This window comes from Pimephales promelas, chromosome 20 (assembly GCF_988280905.1).
Source record: "Pimephales promelas chromosome 20, fPimPro1.hap1.1, whole genome shotgun sequence".
In the NCBI taxonomy this organism is placed as follows: Eukaryota; Metazoa; Chordata; class Actinopteri; order Cypriniformes; family Leuciscidae; genus Pimephales; species Pimephales promelas.
Window position 1 is genome coordinate 13,468,068 of NC_142788.1, and position 20,374 is coordinate 13,488,441.

At 37.6% G+C, this 20,374-nt stretch overlaps 1 protein-coding gene and 1 long non-coding RNA gene across 2 annotated transcripts in view; one reads left to right on the forward strand and one right to left on the reverse strand.

Moving 5' to 3' along the window:
- cntn3a.2 (contactin 3a, tandem duplicate 2) overlaps positions 1-20,374 on the forward strand; it is an 81,260-nt gene that overhangs the window by 36,269 nt on the left and 24,617 nt on the right. Inside the window, exons 5-12 of the mRNA XM_039652879.2 lie at positions 719-811; positions 2,281-2,484; positions 3,423-3,525; positions 3,996-4,180; positions 8,130-8,266; positions 8,485-8,614; positions 13,274-13,424; positions 16,491-16,618. Coding sequence (XP_039508813.2) covers positions 719-811; positions 2,281-2,484; positions 3,423-3,525; positions 3,996-4,180; positions 8,130-8,266; positions 8,485-8,614; positions 13,274-13,424; positions 16,491-16,618 — 1,131 coding nt within the window. The remainder of the gene's footprint in view (positions 1-718; positions 812-2,280; positions 2,485-3,422; positions 3,526-3,995; positions 4,181-8,129; positions 8,267-8,484; positions 8,615-13,273; positions 13,425-16,490; positions 16,619-20,374) is intronic.
- Positions 19,315-20,038, reverse strand: LOC148970555 (uncharacterized). The gene is made up of 3 exons (XR_016148118.1): positions 19,971-20,038; positions 19,750-19,868; positions 19,315-19,635 (listed from the first exon to the last, which is right to left on the reverse strand). It is a non-coding gene; the product is annotated as an uncharacterized LOC148970555 (long non-coding RNA).

The following is a 20,374-nucleotide window of genomic DNA, read 5'->3' on the forward strand; positions in this document are numbered from 1 at the left end:
TCATTTCACCCTCTGCATCTTTTGACAGTCGTATCCTGATATGTAAATTTTAAAAATTCACAGAAGTATTTCTACTTTTGCATAAAGGCAGATCCAGACAGTGATTCACCATTAAACTTCACAGTTCGCATGCACATCAAACAGATGGAGCACAATCGAGAGGAAACTCATTTTGAGTTGGGAAATATTCATTATTGATGATGAGCAGGTTCAATGTTGATGCAATATTTGTTGTCGGATGGTCAATTTAAAACATGTAAATGAACATGTTACTAGTCTAACATTAGCAATAAAGAAATGGCAAGAACTTGTTACTATGATCAGAGGTGTACTTTTTTTTTAATTACTTAGTCATAATCAGTATATATTTATGTTTATAGCCTACACTTTTTTATTTTTATTTTTAATAACATAGTATTTAAAATGTGTCTTTTATGAACAATTGACAGAATAATCAACTATAAAATGATGCTGTTGTAGCCCTAGTCCCACTCATGACATTGGTTGAGCCGATGTGGCTACAGTGTTTTGAGCTGGTCTGGATGCTCAAACAAACCACAGAGCTGCAGTGTTTGAACTTTTGGGGAGAATTAAGATATGAATGGTTGTCTCTACATGTTAAGCTGATATAAAAGAAATCAGCTCTGAGGTATTTTCATTTTCATGCTCACGCCTAGCACTGCTGTATCATCTGACTTTTTTTTTCTATACCTTTCAGACTTGAATTTAAAAACTCAAACAAAAAGTGCTGTCTCTGTGCGAGAAGGCCAGGGGGTTGTTTTACTCTGTGGTACACCATCATATGCAGGAGGTAAGGCTTTTATAGTATTACTTATCCGTGACTCTTATACTGTAGCCTATGTGTGCTCCATGGGATTTAATGTGTTTTGAATGGGAAGAGCTTGCACACTCTGGCACACTCTGTCATTGTGTTCTCTTGAAATGTTTACAAATTCACAGGACTTTAATTAAGTGTGCAAGCTCATCTCATTTGATATTTAAGTCTATGCACCGGACAACTATTGGGGGATCACAATCAAATCTTTTTCTCCAAAGCACATTGGCCATAATTATTGGCACCATTTTATTGATTATTGCTTTTTTGCAACCTTCTTTTGCCAAGATAACAGCTCTGAGTTTTCAACATTAAAGATCCAGCAGTATATTTAACTGTGGGCATGTGGTATTTTTTTATCCCTGTTAGCACCAAACCCATCTGGTGGGTTTGCTGTCAAAAAGCTTTTTTTTTTTTTGTTCGTTTCATCTGACCACAGAACCTAATCCCATTTGAAGTTTCAGTCGTGACTGACAACTGAATATGCTGGAGTTTGTTCTTGAATGAGTGAAGGGGATTTTTCTTGAAACCCTCCCAAACATGTGGTGATGTAGGGGTTGTTTGATTTTTTTTTTTTTTTTTTTTTTTGACCCCAAGACTGCAATTCTCCATTTGTGATCCTTTAAGAGTCTTTGGCCACTCGAACTCTCCTCCTCACAGTGCATTAAGACAATATAGACACACGTCCTCTTCCTTGCAGATTCGTAATATCTTTAGTTGATTGGAACTTCTTAATTTTTGCCCTGATGGTGGAAATGGGGATTTTCAATTCTTTAGCTATTTTCTAACAAACCTTTCTATTTTGTGAAGCTCAACAATCTTTTGCTGCACATCAGAACTATATTCTTGGTTTTACTCATTGTGATGGATGATTTGGAACTATGGAACTATGTCTTCCTCATAGTTATACATCATATTTATAAGTTATAGCTAGACAACTTAATGTTAAGTCACCCTGGTGTGATAAAAAAATGAAAATATTCATGAAAATATACTTCAGAGATATTAAAGGGGTGATGAACTGAGAAATCACATTTTCCTTGAGCTTTTGACATCTAAGAGGTCATCATATAATAAGAATATCCTTTTCAAGTTTCAGAACTGAAAATGTTGTTAGTCCAATAAAAGCCATTATAATATGCAAAACTGTTATCCACTCACAGCAGTGGGCGTTTACTTCCAAGTCTTCAGTGCGAGACGCCCATAAAAACCAACCGTTTTTCAGCTAGGCTCAAAACTAGGGTACTATATATATATATATATATATATATATATATTCTCTTCTCATACCCTATGATGATTTTGGAGAGAAAAGTAGAATTGGTGCCCCAATGATAATACCAAAAAGTACAAAGAATTTCTCATTTAAGTTCCCAAGAGTGTTTGGCAAGCTTAGTTCATATTGTTTTGAATTATAAATGTTCTGTGTCCCATCTCCTTTCCAGATCTCTCATTTGCATGGGTCTTTAACGAGTACCCTTACTTTGTTCAGCAAGACAATCGTCGCTTTGTCTCTCAGGAGACGGGAAACCTTTACATCGCCAAAGTGGAGCCTTCGGACGTGGGTAACTACACGTGCGTGGTGGTGAACCGCATCACTAAAGGCAAAGTCCTCAGCTCCCCAACCCCTCTGGTACTACGAACGGATGGTAAATATCAATGTTTTTTTCAGTGGGCAGTTAAGTAGGCAGAAGCTGAATCATTAAAGCTTTATTTTTTTGGACATGAGTTTCATTCCCATGGTGGAATATACAAATGTTGTTTTTTCGAAAATAAATCAGAGTAGCGGGATAATTTACAGCAGTCGGATTTCATTTGGTTTCATGGTTAGGTTGACTGATTCAAAATAGCTTGACTTCAAAGCATTGATGAACACCCCACCCCCTGACTAAAACTAAAGAAAAAGTTTATATACATATGCACATACTTTAATAATTACATTATATTAAATGTTTTACCTGGTACAAATGTGTAGAGGGCTTTTAAAGTTAAATGCGTCCTTGTTAGCTGCCTAAAATCTGTCCAAATCTGTTGATTCTTCAGATGATTCTATAATTACAGAAAATATGAAAACTAAACTGAAATGTAAAGTGCATATAAAATCAACAAAAACAGAAATGCATCTTTAGACCAATTTAAATTGCTTAGGATTTGATAGCAACACAGAAAACACTTTCTTTTGGTTTTGACTTGACAGCATGCAAACACTTTTTTTTTAACATGACAGTGTAAATTAGTTTTACATAGCATTTTTTAGCATGAACGGCCCAGTTTACTCTCCAAGAAATGCTTTCACAGTCCTAAACATACTTTGTCATGAAGTAAACATAAACAATGGCTATATAAAATATTTACAGACACTGTAAAAACTGCAGCAAACACCACACCTCGTAGTGTCAGACTCCAGATTGGTATGAATTATTTGTTGCCTTTGTTTTAGCCGCTTGTTCTCGGGAGAAGAAGCCGTTCACCTACTAACACTGTTTCGTGTTTATCATAAAATATACAGTAGTCTCTCTTATTATACATAATCAGTAAATGAATTATGAATGGAAAAATAACAATGTTTTTTTTTTTCCTCTCATAGGCGTAATGGGTGAATATGAGCCGAAAATAGAGGTTCATTTCTCTGACATGGTTCCGGCTGCAAAGGGATCAGTTGTGACACTTGAGTGTTTTGCTTTGGGGAAGTAAGTGGAATTCTGCACCTTTTTGTAGTTACCGATGCCCGACTTTTAATAGTACTCTGTCATTGAGCTTAATGTGTTTTTCAACTTGGCCCTTCTCCACCTCTTCTCGCCACCTTTTAAACATGCTTGTCAAAATCTGTTTGGGAAATACCGTATAACAGTCTAGTTTTTGCCTTGAGGCAATTTTTCTGTCTCAATTGATCCCATTAGTGGATGAGCCATATACGTTTCCCTTGCAAAAAGAAATGAGATGGTGTCTTATGAGGAAATGTTTCTCATTTAGCATGTTAGAGCTGGGATATGAGTAGGAACGACAGTAATCTACAAAATAATAAAATTATACAAAATACCCATTCTTTATCTTCATCTTTTCTGTTTCCCTATCTCTTTTTTTTCTGCTCTGTGTAGCTTTTTCATTTTTCTCTTTTTGCTATTGCAAGATTACTCACCGTAGTTTCTCACACATTCAGCCCAGTTCCAGAGATAACGTGGAGGAGAGCGAATGGAGTGCCGTTTCCCAGCAAGGTGAAGATGAAGAACTCAAATGTAGTCCTGGAGATTCCCAGTTTCCAGCAGGAGGACGCCGGAGGCTATGAATGTGTGGCTGAGAACAAGATGGGAAAAAACACTGTGCAAGGACGACTGTCTTTTCACGGTATGATTATTTCACTCATAGTATTTTTACTGTATCTTTAGTGAATGTGGTATGATAATTTTTTGCTATAAAAATTACAAGTAACTAACCCTAAACTAAACCTTAAAGGGATAATCCACTTCTTTTTTTTTTTTTTTTTTTTGGAAATAGGCTCATTTTACAACTCCCTCAGAGTTAAACAGTTGAGTTTTACCGTTTTCGAATCAATTCAGACGATTTTCTGATATTTAGATGAATATCTGTAACCAGACAGTTTCTGGTCTCATTGACTACCATAGTATATTTTTTTCCTACTATAGAAGTCAATGAGACCAGAAACGGTCTGGTTACTGATATTCTTCTAAATATCCGAAAATCGGCTGAATGGATTCGAAAACTGTAAAACTCAACTGTTTTACTCTGAGGGAGTTGTAAAATGAGCCTATTTCCAAAAAAAGTGGAGTATCCCTTTAACCGTTACTCTATACAGCAGTGTTGTAGTACTGGAGACTCGGACTCGTCTCGGACTCGGTCTCGAGACCATATTTTAATGGTCTTGGTCTTGTCATGGACTCGTGTCCATTTGGACTCGGAATTGACTCGTACTTGAACATTTTTTTTTTAGGACTCGGAATTATTCCCGAGTCCACTCGAGTTCAGTTAAAAATATTTTTCATGATTATTAATGTATGTTAATAAAATATTTCTTTAAATTGATTGACACGCCCAGTGATTGGTGATTTTCTAGTGCGCAACTGCGCATGAAAAATTGTAATAAAATTACTTTTAACACCACCTACTATGTGGCCTTTTTACCCTAAACTGATCATATTTTTTAAGTAAATTCAGTAAAAAACAAAAAAAAGGATTTCTCTAAGTAAATAAAAGTAAATTAGGTAATCAACCCTCACTGGTCTCGGTCTCGACTCGGACTCGACCGTCTCTGGTCTCGGACTCGACTCGGACTCGACTCTCTATGGACTCGGTCTTGACTCGGACTCGACTCTCTCTGGTCTCGGTGTCGACTCGGACTCGAGTGAGGTGGTCTCGATTACAACACTGCTATACAGTAAGTACATATGTACTTACTATAGAGTAATGGTTAAGGTTTGGTTTAGGGTACTACATATGTAGTCAATTAATATTACTCAGTATTTATATGAGTTAGTACAATGTCACTACGTCACCTTAAAATTAAGTGTAACCGCAATTTCTACTGTAATATTTCTGAAAGAATATATTGTAAATACAGACTGAAAATATATTGGACTAAATATACAGTATAGTGTCTGTGGTGCTGTTGTTCTACACATGGTTTAGTTGTGTAACCCATTGTATTAATCCATTTTATTATTTCCTAGTACTGTTACACATTGGTTGGATATTAGTAGGAGTTACAGAAGCCTGTCTCTGCCACGTTGTTTCTTCTGTCATTGAAATTAATTCTTGCTAATAATTTAAAACACTCATTGTTTATTATTTTTGTCATAACCATTCAACTTCTCGCCAGCATTTACTGTGAGGAACCCTGCCAGTTCAGTCACTTTACAGTTGCATTGAATTTCTTTCTGATTACTTTCTGCCCTGTCTGGACTTTCTTATATTGTCCATGACCGCGTAGTTAAGATCAAAACAAACTGAGCTCACGTAATGGATTTGGCAGAGTAATGTTGCGTCGTGCCAAGTCTCAGCAGTGCTAAATGCTATAATTTGAGACACTTTTGTTGATCCAGAAAGATGTCAAATGGCAAGAGTAATCAGATAGATATAGATGATTAGATAGCAAACATGCATGAAGAACTCATTATCTCACCTCTGGTGTGTTATTCATTAGCATTATATTTTAGTTAATAACGGTACTCGTTATTATCAATTCAGATGCTGCAATTAGGTCAGCTCTAATTATCAAGCCATTTTACTCTCCAATTTATTCATTATTGTCTTAGTTTTATAAGATCAAACTTCAGTTCCAAATCTAACACCAAAGTTTGTTTCAAAGAGACATCGGTTCAATATGGACAAATTGTAGGTCTGTCTGGAGTCTGGATGAGATATGACTCTTACCTCCATTGGGCCTGCCATTTTCCATCGACATAACTAGAAGAACAGGCCTCGTCCTAATGATGTGGAGATCACCAGATACACACAGAATTAAAGTGTGCAGTGGCTGCCGATTGAATAGCAACATGAAAACAGCAAACAATTCCTGTGATAATTGATGGCAGAACAGCTATTCGATATCTTGGGAACCTTTCACATGTGGTGGGTTATTGATTCATATAAAATGGATATATTCAAAGAAGGGAAAACCCATTAGTGAAGTACAATACAAACAAAACTCTAGTCCAAATCAGCACTGGTTTATTGCACCGGACAGATGGGATTTCAAAGGTGTTCTTTCCACTCATTTCTGTGTACACACCATTTCTAAGTCCAGCTCCCTGATGAAATGTGGTTATGGTGAATGCGAGTTCAAGGTTTATATATGACTTATTCAGAAGGTTAGAGGTGCAGGTGCACCCTCGACCTCCTGAAAAGACCTGGCCTCCACGAACGATGCAAAACATGAAAGCTTTTCTTCCCTGGGCTTTCAGAGTGCGAGCGGCCTTGTATAATGCAGACTCTTTGAAAAAGGCCAAAGCTCGGAAAAAAGGAATTGGTTACAGTTGCAGGGTTAACTCGTGCGTTTCAGAGATGCCTTGATTTAATTAGTTCTTGAGCAGAGCTGATCAGTTTTCTCAGTTAAGTGCTTAGTTGCCACAAAACCTGCAAGCGATGTTAGCAGGAATAGTGATTGATGATTAATCTATGGGCATGCTTACATGGGCCGTGTGTGAATCTGCGCAGAACACGAAGAGAGTGTCACATTATAGAACCGTGAGATGGTTCAATCATGAATTCAGACAGAACTGGCGGCATGAATGGAAACCTGTCACCTTTTCCATTGGCAGGAAGACCGATAGATCAAGTAATTATTGACATTTTGAGCTCTCAGTTAATCAGATAAAAGAGTGTCCTTAGGAAGGCTAAACTCTGAAATCATTGTATATTTAGGTAGTTGCTGGATCAAAACAGCACAACTCCAAGTCTCTATGATATGATTGTCTCCATATGCAGTGGGGCCAAAAAGTATTTAGTTGTGCAAGTTCTCTTACTTAGAATGATGAGAGAGGTCTGTAATTTTCATCATAGGTACACTTACAATATGAAAAAAAAAAAATCCAGGAATTCACATTGTAGGATTTTTAAAGAATTTATTTGTAAATTATGGTGGAAAATAAGTATTTGGTCAATAACAAAAGTTCAACTCAATACTTTGTAACATAACCTTTGTTGGCAGTGACAGAGGTCAAATGTTTCCTGTAAGTCTTCACCAGGTTTGCACACGCTGTGGCTGGTATTTTAGCCCATTCGTCCATGCAGATCTCCTCTAGAGCAGTGATGTTTCGGGGAAACATGGACTTTCAACTGCCTCCACAAATTTTCTATGGCGTTAAGGTCTGGAGACTGGCTAGGCCACTCCAGCAAGAATGGATTAAATTGATGAAAGAGACAGTAAAGACATTTATAATGTTACAAATGATTCTATTTCAAGTAAATACTGGTCTTCTGAACTTTCTATTTGTCAGAGAAACCTGAATGTGTCAGTTTCCTCAAAAACAATAAGCAGCACAACTGTTTTCAACATTGATAATAATAAGAAATGTTTCTTGTACATCAAATCAGCATATTAGCAGTATTGTGATTTCTGAAGGATCATGTGACACTGAAGACTGGAGTAATACCATCATAGGGTTTACCATCATATGAATGAAATACATTTAAATGTGTGATAATATTTCACAATATTACTGTTTTTACTCTATTTTTGATCAGATAATTGCTGCTTTGGGGACACAAAAATTGTGTTTATATATAGCAAATATAAAAATATACAATAAAATGTACCTTTTTTTCTTCTCTGTTTTAGCAAAACCTCAGTGGGTTCAGACGATGCGAGACAACGCTTTGTCAATTGATGAGAGATTGTTTTGGGAGTGTAAGGCCAATGGCAAGCCCAAGCCTTCATACAGCTGGCTGAAGAATGGAGAACTGCTGGCAGCCGAGGTAAAACTCAAGCAGCGCAAAGAGGAATGGTGTTGTAGTTGTAAAAAGATCTGGGTTGACAGTGCAATGATCCTCAGTTTAAACCTCAGCAGGAGAGCTCTGTTAAATGTATATAACAGTTTTATTGATCATATAATGACTACTTCAGTCTCTGTTGTTTGAGTTGAATGCACAGCTATTTTTAAATGCTTTTCATTGCTTGCTCTTCTGTGTCACAGGACAGGATACAGATCGAGAACGGAGCCCTGACAATCAGCTCTGTAAACCTCTCCGACGCTGGCATGTATCAGTGCGTCGCTGAGAACAAACACGGAATCATTTATTTTGGTGCTGAGCTGGTGGTGTTGGGTAAGAGAGCCTCCTATACTTCTTCATTACCAATTATCTTGCACCTTTGTTCACTTTGCCGCTCCATCCCAGCAAACTCAAAAAATATTTTTACATTTAAAAACGTTGCAGTACAACATTTACAATCGTTCTAGAAACCACAACAAAAATCAAATAATTTATATATATATATATATATATTATCATGACTGCTATTCATTTCCCTTAAATAAATTGTGATTTTTTTATATTGTTTCAAGACAATGTATATGACATATATTTCTCATTTGCAAAAAAAAAATATATATATATAAATATTGAATGAAAGACTTCTGAAGTAACTTTCATTTACCTTGCCACAAATGATATCATCCTCTCAAAAGTATTATAAAAACTAGGGATGTAAGGATTCACTCGCAACCGGTTGAAAATCGATAAAAATGAGTGACGATTCAAGTCGGTTGAAATGTTAAACTAGTTGCGATACACGTTTTAAACAGCAGGGGCGTTTACTGAATAGCCTACTGTGAAGTTGTGAACCTCGCTTTACAGGCACAATAGGAGCGAGCACAAATTTGCGCGAACCTAGCGAGTGTTTTCACTTCATTCCTAAGGAACTTGAGCTTGTGTGAGCACTCATAGTTATGCACACAACATGAAAATGCTTGGTTTGCTCCGCCCGCACCGCGCCAATGTGTGCCATAGACTGAGTGCACATGCTGTCAAACACATGGCGACGGCAAGCGTAGACGTTGACTAATTCAAATCAGAGGTGTGGTGGCATTTTGACTCTTCGTAGACTAATAATCACCTCCGTTTTCACGTTAAAGTCATTAATATGACAAGTGTGAGAGCTACGGAGATCACAAGGTGCGTCAGTGTTTCCATGGCAACCATGTGTTGTATTTATTTTAGTATCTCTTTCTCTAAATGTGTACATGGATTTCTTTATTTTTTAAATAATTTGTTGATGGTTATGGCATATTTTGCTTAATGTGTTCTGTTTTTTAACTCTTTCTAGTTTAATGATACAAATTATGACAAAATTAAAATCTTTCCTTTATTACAATGTTAAACGCCTGGCAATGTGGTACTAATTTTACAGTCTTTTACTTAATGTGCGAAGGTACCAGTGTCCAGCCTCTTGACCAGACAGACAGAAACATTGACTTGAAGGGAATTTTTTTTTCAATGTAGTTTTATTATTTGACAAAATATTTCAAAGTGAAAAAGAAATGATAATGGTAGAAATGTTAAAAAAAAAGAAAAATCGTGAGAAAATCGTATTGTGAAACCGGTATCATGAATCGTATCGCATCGTGAGTTGAGTGAATCGTTACATCCATAATAATAACTATGGCATTTCAAAATGTTTTTAACATGTTGGTTACCAATTTAAGACTAGAGTAGATAAAATAAATTAAGATTTTGCAGATGTGCTGCTATAAAGATTGCGCAGTTGGTGAAATATTCAAAGGTGGAAAAATGTTAACAATATTCAAATTGTATTTTATTTTATCATGACCGTTATTCCTTTCCCAAATCATGAGTGTTATTCACTTCCCTTCCTACATTTTCAATGTGTCCAGCACTGACAGCATTGTGGGGAAAATGAAAGGACACTTTTGTGTTACTGTGCTGAGGAAACACACACTTACAGCACATTTCCGAACGCAACGCTGAACATGCAGAGTTGAAGGAACAGCGTTGAAATGACATCTGAAATTCTCCACTGTAATGCGATCTCAAGCGTAATAAAGCGCAGCGATTGAGTTAAAAGAGTTCCTTTTTCATGAATAAATGCAGAGAACCAGATGGCGTAGACTCGTGCCTCTCCAGCGTCGGCAGCCAATCACACACTCCGGATGCACACTTCGACCTCAGATGTGTCGACTTTGCTTTTCAATCAGAAAGAGCGAAAAGCGCAAAAATAATCATATTTATGAGTGCCGTTAGTGTTTTCAGTTATGTGCAGCCTGTACATATCAGTTCTAAAAAGATTAAGATCAACTTCAAGATTAGCTTACCCTTAGATGGAGTAAAATATGACTAGAATTTAACAAAAGGAATGTTTCTAAATTGTCTTGAAGTTTTGTTGTTTTGTTTTTTCATGTAGCCAAGTCCCTGGGTTAGTGTAGTTTGCAAAAAAAAATGAAGTTCAATCCGCAATATGGATCATTATAAATATAAGAACACTGGAGCTGCTCTGAAGTCTTCACAGGCAAATAAACTCCTGAAATGGACTCTCACACCAAGGAGCTGCCCTCTTTTCAACGTTTCCCATAAGAGCATTGATTCAGCTGCGTTTAGAGAGGAGTGGCGTGGCACTGTGACTTTTTAGTAATGTTAATCCACTATTGATTGGCTGGTGGGAGATGAGGAAACTGTGGCCGCTCTGTTGACAACATGACAAAGCCACGACTGAGGGGTTCACTGGTGGAAAAACATTTAAGTAGACAGTGACAAAGACCAGAGAAAGATCTTTGTCATCAGCTCACACATAGACACGGGGAAAGAGAGAGAGAGAGAGAGATGGTGTAAAGTGGGTAGAGGTCACCTCTGATTTCTGACTGTAGCCAATTCCTTCACTGGCCTTCTCTAATGATATTTGTGGAGGTGCCAGGAACCCTCCACGGTCTAATTAGGTAATAGAGATGCTATTTAACAATGCTTTAGGGCACAGCGTGTTCGCTATGACAGTGCATGAGCGGATTTCCCATTCACAGCATTGGATAAACGCTGCTTCTCGGCAGAGGAGATACATTAGACCCAATTAGTGCTAGTCTCTTAGTGTTACGTCACCGCTTTTCGGAAAATGACTTGCATATAAGGGCTACTTTAAAAGCTGGATAACTTATATCAACACTGGTGTCAGCTGTCTGTGAAATACCAGCATGGCTTGATGTCATCCCTTGCTTAAATGGGTTTAGGGGGATTTTGAATGGGATGGTACACTCACAAAGAAAAGCTTTTAGCAAGTTACTTTTCATACAAGGACATATTTTTATGATTTATTACATTTATAATTTTTGGGTCTGGACATTTGTTTTTAATGTTTTTGAAGGACGTCTCTTATGTTCACTAAGGCTGCATTTATACAGTAAAAAAACGGTAATATTGCGGAATATTATGGTAAATGGACTGCATTTATATAGTCCTTTCAACAGACCCATGGCCACCGAAGTGCTTTACAAATTGCCTCACATTCACCCATTCACACATAGACGGCGGTGTCAGCCACACAAGGTGTCATCCAGCTCGTTGGGGTTAGGTGTCTTGCTCATGGACACCTCGACACTTGGTCAAGTGGAACTGGGGATTGTAGACAACTACATGAACCACTGAGCCACTGCCGTCCCAGTTTATTACAGTTTAAAATATCTATTTTCTATTTGAATATATTTAAAAATTGAATTTATTTCTGTGATGGCAAAGGTGAATTTTCATTCTAATTGGTGTAAAAGTAAAAAACAAAATTTTTATCATGTTCTCAGCCAAATTCTGACTCTACCATCTGAATGTCTCATCAGACCAGGCAACATTTTTCCAGTCTTCAACTGTCTAATTTTGGTGATCTCTTGTAAATTGTAGCCTCTTTTTCATATTTGTAGTGGAGATGAGTGGTACCCGGTGGGGTCTTCTGCTGTTGTAGCCCATCCGCCTCAAGGTTGTGCGTGTTGTGGCTTCACAAATGCTTTGCTGCATACCTCGGTTGTAACGAGTGGTTATTTCAGTCAAAGTTGCTCTTCTATCAGCTTGAATCAGTCGGCCCATTCACCTCTGACCTCTAGCATCAACAAGGCAATTTCGCCCACAGGACTGCCGCATACTGGATGTTTTTCCCTTTTCACACCATTCTTTGTAAACCCTAGAAATGGTTTTGCGTGAAAATCCCAGTAACTGAGCAGATCGTGAAATACTCAGACCGGCCAGTCTGGCACCAACAACCATGCCACGCTCAAAATTGCTTAAATCATCTTTCTTGCCCATTCAGACATTCAGTTTGGAGTTCAGGAGATTGTCTTAACCAGGACCACACCCCCTAAATGCATTGAAGCAACTGGCATGTGATTGGTTGATTAGAGAATTGCATTAAAGAGAAATTGAATCGGTGTTCCTAATAATCCTATAGGTGAGTGTGTGTATATATATATATACACACACACATTCTGTTGATGATGGCAGCAGTAATTCATCAAATACGCCAACTTTGCTCAGTGAAAAGCATTATATCTCATTTCACGTGAAATAAAGTGCATGTTTTATCCTAAGAAAAGGTAAAATAATGGGAAAAATTGTATCCCAAAAGTAAGATTTAAAAATGTTTTGGACTATCCCAATAAAGAATGGTTGACTGCATCTGACAAAACCTAGCGCTCAGAACCACACAGCATGATGGGGAAACTGCAGCGTGCAAATTGGATTCATCCCTAATTTTCTTACCTGATTTGCATAATTCCTACTGAATCGCTAAAACAACACAGATAGCACTCAAGCAAAGTCCCTCCAGAATTTCCAATGAACTGTTTCTTTAAGAGAAAATGCTAAGGTGGTCCTAAAGTAGATCAGAAGAGCACACACACAACACTGCTTTCAGCCCTGCTGTCCAGCAGTTATGTGTGCAGGGCATCCGTGCCTGAGGCGGCAGTTTGACTCTCTTTGCCCTGTGTTTTTCCACAGCCTCGCCCCCAGACTTTTCCAGAAGCCCCCTTAGAGCTCTGCTTAAAGCCAAGACGGGCAGCACAGTCACCATGGAGTGCAGACCGCAGGCCTTTCCCACAGCAGTCAGCCTGTGGAGGAAAGGTAATGAACCGCTGCAGAGCACTGAGAGGTACGGATTCAATCTTTCTCTCTCTTTTCTTGTCCTTAATTCCTCCCAACCATCCATTCATACAAGGCTTCACCCCAGGAGCCCTGCTATGTTCACACTATCTGTGCACACACTGCAACTTAACAGTTATCAAAAGGAAGCTGCATTGCCAATTGTGGTAGCTCACTGACCATAACACTCATGAATTATGAAGCAGGCCATTAGGCCCGGCCAGCAGGAGGTCGCTCGTCATTTTGGGTTGAGTCTGTCAAGGGTGAAATGAATCCTGGTAGGAGGCCACTTGAGGAAGCACGGTGGATCGCAAGCTTGGCTCTTTTTATAATGAAGTTGGATTAAATAGTATGGGGCAAATCCTGTCAAGGGTGGAGAACTGTTGTGGGAAAACAATAGATTTGCATTAAGCCACAGTTGTTTGTTTTGAGAGCGTTTGGTGAGACAGCCGCAGTCCAATTTAACTGTAAGCGCCTTGACGGGGAATTGTGCATTAGGACATTAACATTCCAGTACTGGGATGGATACCAGCGTTTGCTCTCTGGTACTTTAGATGATGCATTGTGAATCGCTGTGGACATGTATTTGAGACCACGGGCAATTATAAGATATTTTACATGTTTGTTTGGTTTTTTTTTTCATATCACACACTGCTATACAAGTGCCATCAGTAATTGTACCATTACATTTTTACATTGTATTTTTTATACAATAAGTTACCATTACAGGGGTGATTGTAACATTAGAAAAATGCTGGAAGACTAGGGAAACATATTTGCACTTATCATAGTAATATGTCATCAAAATAATATAATTGCCTTAGTATATATATATTAGCAATACTTATTAGTCTTTTATTTCATTTCAAAAATTCATAATTTTAAGTCTTTTATTGAGCAAGGATGCAATAAATTCCTCAAAAGTGACAGAAAAGACTTTTACCTTGTTACATTAGATTTATATTTCAAATAAATGCTGTTCTTTTGGACGTTCTGGTCATCAATAAAAAAAACTGTATCACAGTTTCCACAAAAATATTAAGCCGCACAATTGCTACATTATCAACATTGATAATAATAAGAAATGTTTCTTGAGCAGCAAATCGTCATCATAAAATGATTTATGAAGGATCATGTGACACTGAAGACTGGAGGAATGATGCTGAAAATTCAGCTTTAACATCACAGGAATAAATTAAAATTTAAAATTATTAAATTGTAGTAATATTTCATATTGATGAGCAAAAGAGACGTGTGCGTCAGGCAAAGCTCTAGTAGATATAACACACATCCCTAAAAAATACACCTTGAAATCATTGAAAATATTTAATATTAATGTCTAGATGTAAACTACAGTTGTTATATGCAGTTATTGTAAAGGGTTAATGTGTCACAGTCACAGATGACAGTTACAGGTAAATAGCAATTCAATAAAATTGAAAGCACTTCAAATGATAGACACTTAACTTGCGCATGAGGAAAATAAGGTTTGTATTTTTTTTAAGATTAAGAGTACTAGTGCAAAATGCCCGTATTTAGGGATATCTTTTGCATTTCTAATCCAAACAACGTCAAACTCAGCACTGCACTTACTCGTGCCCGTAGCAAGACACTTGTTAAAGAGCCCCTATCATGGATTTTTGAAAATTACTGTGGTGTGGAATATAGCTCTAAGGGAATGAAAACATCCTGCAAAGATTTATATCTGAAAGTGCATCGTATATAAAGTTATTGTCTTTACAAAGTGAGAGTCGACTCTGAGTCTATGAAATGAATTGTTTTTGAAACGAGTCATTAGCTGGTTCGTAGTGACGTAGACACATACTGGCCGCGCCCAGTTACTGCGCGCAGACGGAAGTGTAAACTTGAAGTCTACACATTCAAATACTTGATCATAGCATCACGTCGAGAAGACGCTGTGTTCTACAATGCAAAGATAGTTCAGCCACTTTGTTTTCATTGTCCAGGGACAAGCATGTGAAGAATCGGTGGTTAGAGTTCATATTTGCAACGATATCACAACAGTATAGCCCGATTGTGTTCTCATCATTTTAATTAATCGTTCAAAAACATAAATGAATTCAAATGTGGATTCGCAAGCGGTTGTTCCTGAAGGAGGGCTCAGTAACTTACTTACCCAGTGTATATGGATCAGCTTCCTCCTTCGAATCACAACCTGTAAGTATTATTAATAATTGTTGCTTTTATGGGTTTTGAACGGTTTTGTTGCGTCGGGGCAGTATGTGTGTGTGCGTGTATCTGTGTGTGTGTGTAAGTTACGCTCAGCGCAGCTTCTAGGTCTCCAATGTCAATTTTTTTTTTCAAATATGTGAAATGTTTGCCGCTGTTATTGGACTTGTCATAAAGAATAGAGCGTCTTGTAGTACTGCAGTGCTTTATCAATATGTTTATGCGTGACTGGGTCTGTCATCAGACCAATCACCGCCGATTAGCGTCACGCAAAGGAGTGGTTTGGAAAAATGAGTCGTTGTATGAATCGTTTGGGAGTCGGTGAGCAAATCAGTTAAAAATAAATGCATATTATAAGACAAATTAAGTGTTTTTTTTTATCCTTGCATGCATGTTAAACTGTTTTTGGGAACTCCTAAAACAAAAATAGGAACATTTCAAATGCTATGATAGGGGCTCTTTAAGTTTGAGACCCATCGGACTAACGGTTCCAGAGATATGCGATTAACAGACACGCACACGCAGACAGACAGACGTTCCTGTAATTTATAGATAGATAGATGTTCAGGAAATAGTCATGAAGGGTCGGAATGTAATCTGATTCAAATAATGAGCCCGCTGTTATAGCTTGTCGGCTCTACGTTTGAATGTCTGTTTGGTGTGAGTGCACACTCTTCAGCTTCATCGCTCTCGGGCAGCACAGAGACACGGAGAGTGTGCGATGCGCAAAGATTTATGTGCCATTCAAAAGAAACACATTATGTTCTTTTTAACACATTTCTACTGTTCCCAAAAGATAAAACACATTTGTAGTCGGGAATGTAGCTCCATTATGAGTTAACCAAGTTTCAATTTGATTTGATAGGATTGTGGTTCTCTCCTTTAGGATAACTTTTCTCCCTGATGGAACGCTTAGAATTACAAATGTGACCAAGATGGACGGGGGAAACTATGCTTGCTTGGCTAGAAACCAGTTTGGTGCGGCCAGCACTACGGGAAGACTGCTGGTCACAGGTAAGGATTACTGTAACCGTATTACGGTTTGGGCTTTATCCGTGCTTTTCCTGCAGATACAAGTCATTTTAGAGTGTCATTCAACTGTGAGAAGTGGTGATTTGTCTGCAAACTCTGGGGGCTTCAGGCAACTGTGTTCTTGGTTGGACAATTAATCAAAATCATGACAGTTTCTTAAAGGCTTAGTTCCCACAGGAATGGAAATTCTGTCATCATATACTAACCCTCTTGTTGTTCCAAATGAATGTTTCTTCTGTAAAGCACAAAAGAAGATATTTGAGGTATGTCTTTTTGTCTATACACTGAATAGTCAATGAGGTCCAATAGTTTGAAGCTCCAAAAAAAGAAATAAATGTAGCGTAAAAGTACATCATTCAACTGTAGTCTTCTGAATTTATACACCATCTGCGTCTAACACACATACTATATAGTAGATACTTCATTTGTTTTGACACTTGCTTCACAAACGTTAAAAACATTCATTCTATATAGTATAAATCTGCATAGAATTCAATTCAGGCGAACTACATCCACCAATATTATTGATCTGACTGTAGTGACGCTGTTGCACGAGAACGGAACTGAGCTGGATGATGGCATTATCGCTGCTTTATACAGGAAATGAACTAATTTAATAACTGATGATCTTTACAATGGAACTGAATCAACACTGAACTGACTTACAGCCTGTATTGTATAAAGCGCTATATAAAAAAGGTGACTTGACTTGAATGTCATGTGACCTCCATCAGTTGCGTCGCTTCACTGACATTCACACCTCCTCTCATGGCCTCATGGGATAGTAAAGTGTCCAGTGAATACACACTTCAGAATCTCACTGGAAGCAGTAGGTCATACAGGTACTTTTTGCCTACTATTTTGAGTACTGTGAATTCAGACATACTGACTGGCTTGCATAATATTTTCCGCCTACCATATAGTATGGAAGTAGGCATGTTCAGGTGCAGGGAATAGTTTAGTATGATAGCAGAGTGAAATTGAAGTTTTTGTGTGAAGACGTCAACATGCCATTTTTGATTTCGACTCTCTATACATTAATTGATCAATGATTACTTAAACTTGGTCACACTTTAGTTTAGGGTCCAATTCTCACTATTAACTACGACTTCTGCCTCAAATTGCTGCATATTAATAGGAAGAAAGGTATTTAAAGCTGCAGTCCGTAGTTTTTCCTCTTTGTCACCATCTCCGCCATCTGCAACTGCATTCACGGAATTATCAACTTTACGTGAGTTGTGCCACGGCATGGCACAGCCCGCATTAATCCAATGTTTTGGGGAGAATGTGCAGCTATCATTTGCCGTGCCGGTGTGGACCCTGTCATTCAGAATCATTTATTATACTTTTGGAGGTATGACTAAGAATTTTCCCTGGAAATTGTCATCTGAACAAGCAAACAACATCCATTTTTGTTCTGACCATTTTAGGGGAAAAAAGCTTTGCAGTAAATCGCGCCGATTAAATCTAACGATCGCTTATCATATCACATCAAACCGTGCAAATTTTGTTCTCATGACAACATCAGCATTGTGTGACTATATTTAATGTGTATTAGGGCTACTGTAGTCCAATTTCCATTTCTGTGCAGTCTAATTTCTACACTGTAAAGAAATATTGATGGTTTAACTTAAAAAAGTAAGTAACCTGGTTGCCTTAATTTTAAGTTCATTGAACTGGAAAAAGTGAGTTAATACAATGAAGGAGAATGATTTAATCATCAGAAACTCAAAATGATATGTTATCTGAACTAAATAAATTATTTAAGTTGATTTGACAAAAGAAAAAATGTTGTGATTACTACACTGTAAAAAAATTTTGTTGGTTTAACTTAAAGTAAGTAACCTGGGTTGCCTTAAAATTTTAAATTGCTTGAACTGGAAAAAGTGAGTTAATACAATGAAAGAGATTCATTTAATCATCAGAAACTCAAAATAATAAGTTATCTCAACTAAAAGAAAATATGTTGTGATAACAAATCTTGAAAAAAAATTTACAGTGTAATTGTCATGAACTAATTAATGTTCCTTAAAACAGGTTCTCTTTGAAATACAAACATCCATATCTGTAATCAGATGCACATTTAAAACTGAAATCTAATACAATTATACCTTTCAAAAGCCCTTCTGATATGTATCTTTGTTTTCGCATGGGTCTCTTTTTTTCTGTAGCCACTCCGAAGTCTTTTGCATTTTACAACGAGTGGAGCTGTAGTTGTTTTCGGGTGTATTTGTAACATATTGTTATATCACTGCGTGAAAAGAGCTGTAATCGGGCATGTAAAACTCCTGAGTACTCCTGTGTACTCCACAAATAAACGTGTGTATACGGGAGTTTGCTGTCCCGTCACACAATCCCGAAAACTCCTGGATATGTACCAAGTTTGGGGCACAGCAGGGAGCCACTAGGGCCATCAGTTACCATGGTGAATAATCCCCAGGTCGGGGTCAATGCAAGGGAACATTAGCATTTCACACCTTTGGGACACAAGGCAGTGGCCTCCTTCAATTGGTCAGAGATCTTACATAGGATTGGGTGCTCAATGCTTTGTCCCTCCTCTAAACCCCCACACTATTGGTCCAGTTTATGGCCTCATTTGGGTTTATTATTACTCATTATTAATATTCATTGTCATTGGTGTTCATGGTTATAATGTCAAGACAATCAGATAGACAAAGTTGAGTTTGTTATTTTTATTATTTGTAAATGACACTGGGCACATGACATATATATTTATATACACACAGTCAAAACTCTATAAATAAAAAAAAAACATTAGCACAGAATACATTTTACTATTAGTCATACAATAAATAACCCCATATAATATATAAGGCCTGTGTATAATATATGTAAAACAATATAATAACCCGAACAACCCACACCGACTTTCCATCCAATATGGCATCCTACTCTTCAGACATGTGGTCAACTGTTGCAGTCTTCCAGATAGCTGCATCTTCCTCTGTCTGGGGAACCCCAGTCCTGTAGCTCAGTAGCTGCAAAATGGGAGGGAAAAAAGTAATTAAACCACTGAAAATATCAAATGTGTTGGGATGGGAGCCTCTCCCAGGCTGAGGCTTTTACTCAGATTTATATGTATTTATACTTACTCTTCTTTTTCTTTGTCTCGTGAGCATAATGATCCTGCTGTCCTCCATCTTGTCTTTGTTATCATCTTGGGCCATCCTGTAACCCCTTCTAACAGTTTCAAAATATGGCTTGCAGGATGCTAGAGAGATGGAGATAGAGAGGGGGAGAATATGTTTATTTGTAACTAACTAATCTATACAGTTAAAAAGTTGTAGCCTTGGTACATTCTCTTGTGACTTACCTTTAACAACAGCAGGATCTATGTCCGGTACAGCCATTAAAAAGATTATGACCTCGAGGTTGTGGGGGAGGATAGACTGTGAAGCAGTAATTAAAGAAGGTTGATTAAAAATATAATTTAGAAGAAAAGACTGTTATAAAAAACATAGTTTTAAAGATATACCTCTGTGCGTCATATTTGTGTATGTTGTTTTCCCCATTGTGCAATCTCCATACAGCTTCCTGTAAAAATCCAACATAGTATGAGGGCTCAATTCGAATAGATTTATAAATAAAGCACACAAAGTTAAGCAGACACTGTGATGGTCAGAAAATAACTTACCGCAACAGAATTATTCCCAGCTCTCTTTAATTTCTTTGAAGCAGGCTCCTCTTTTGCCTCTTTGAGCTCATTGATGTCAGCCT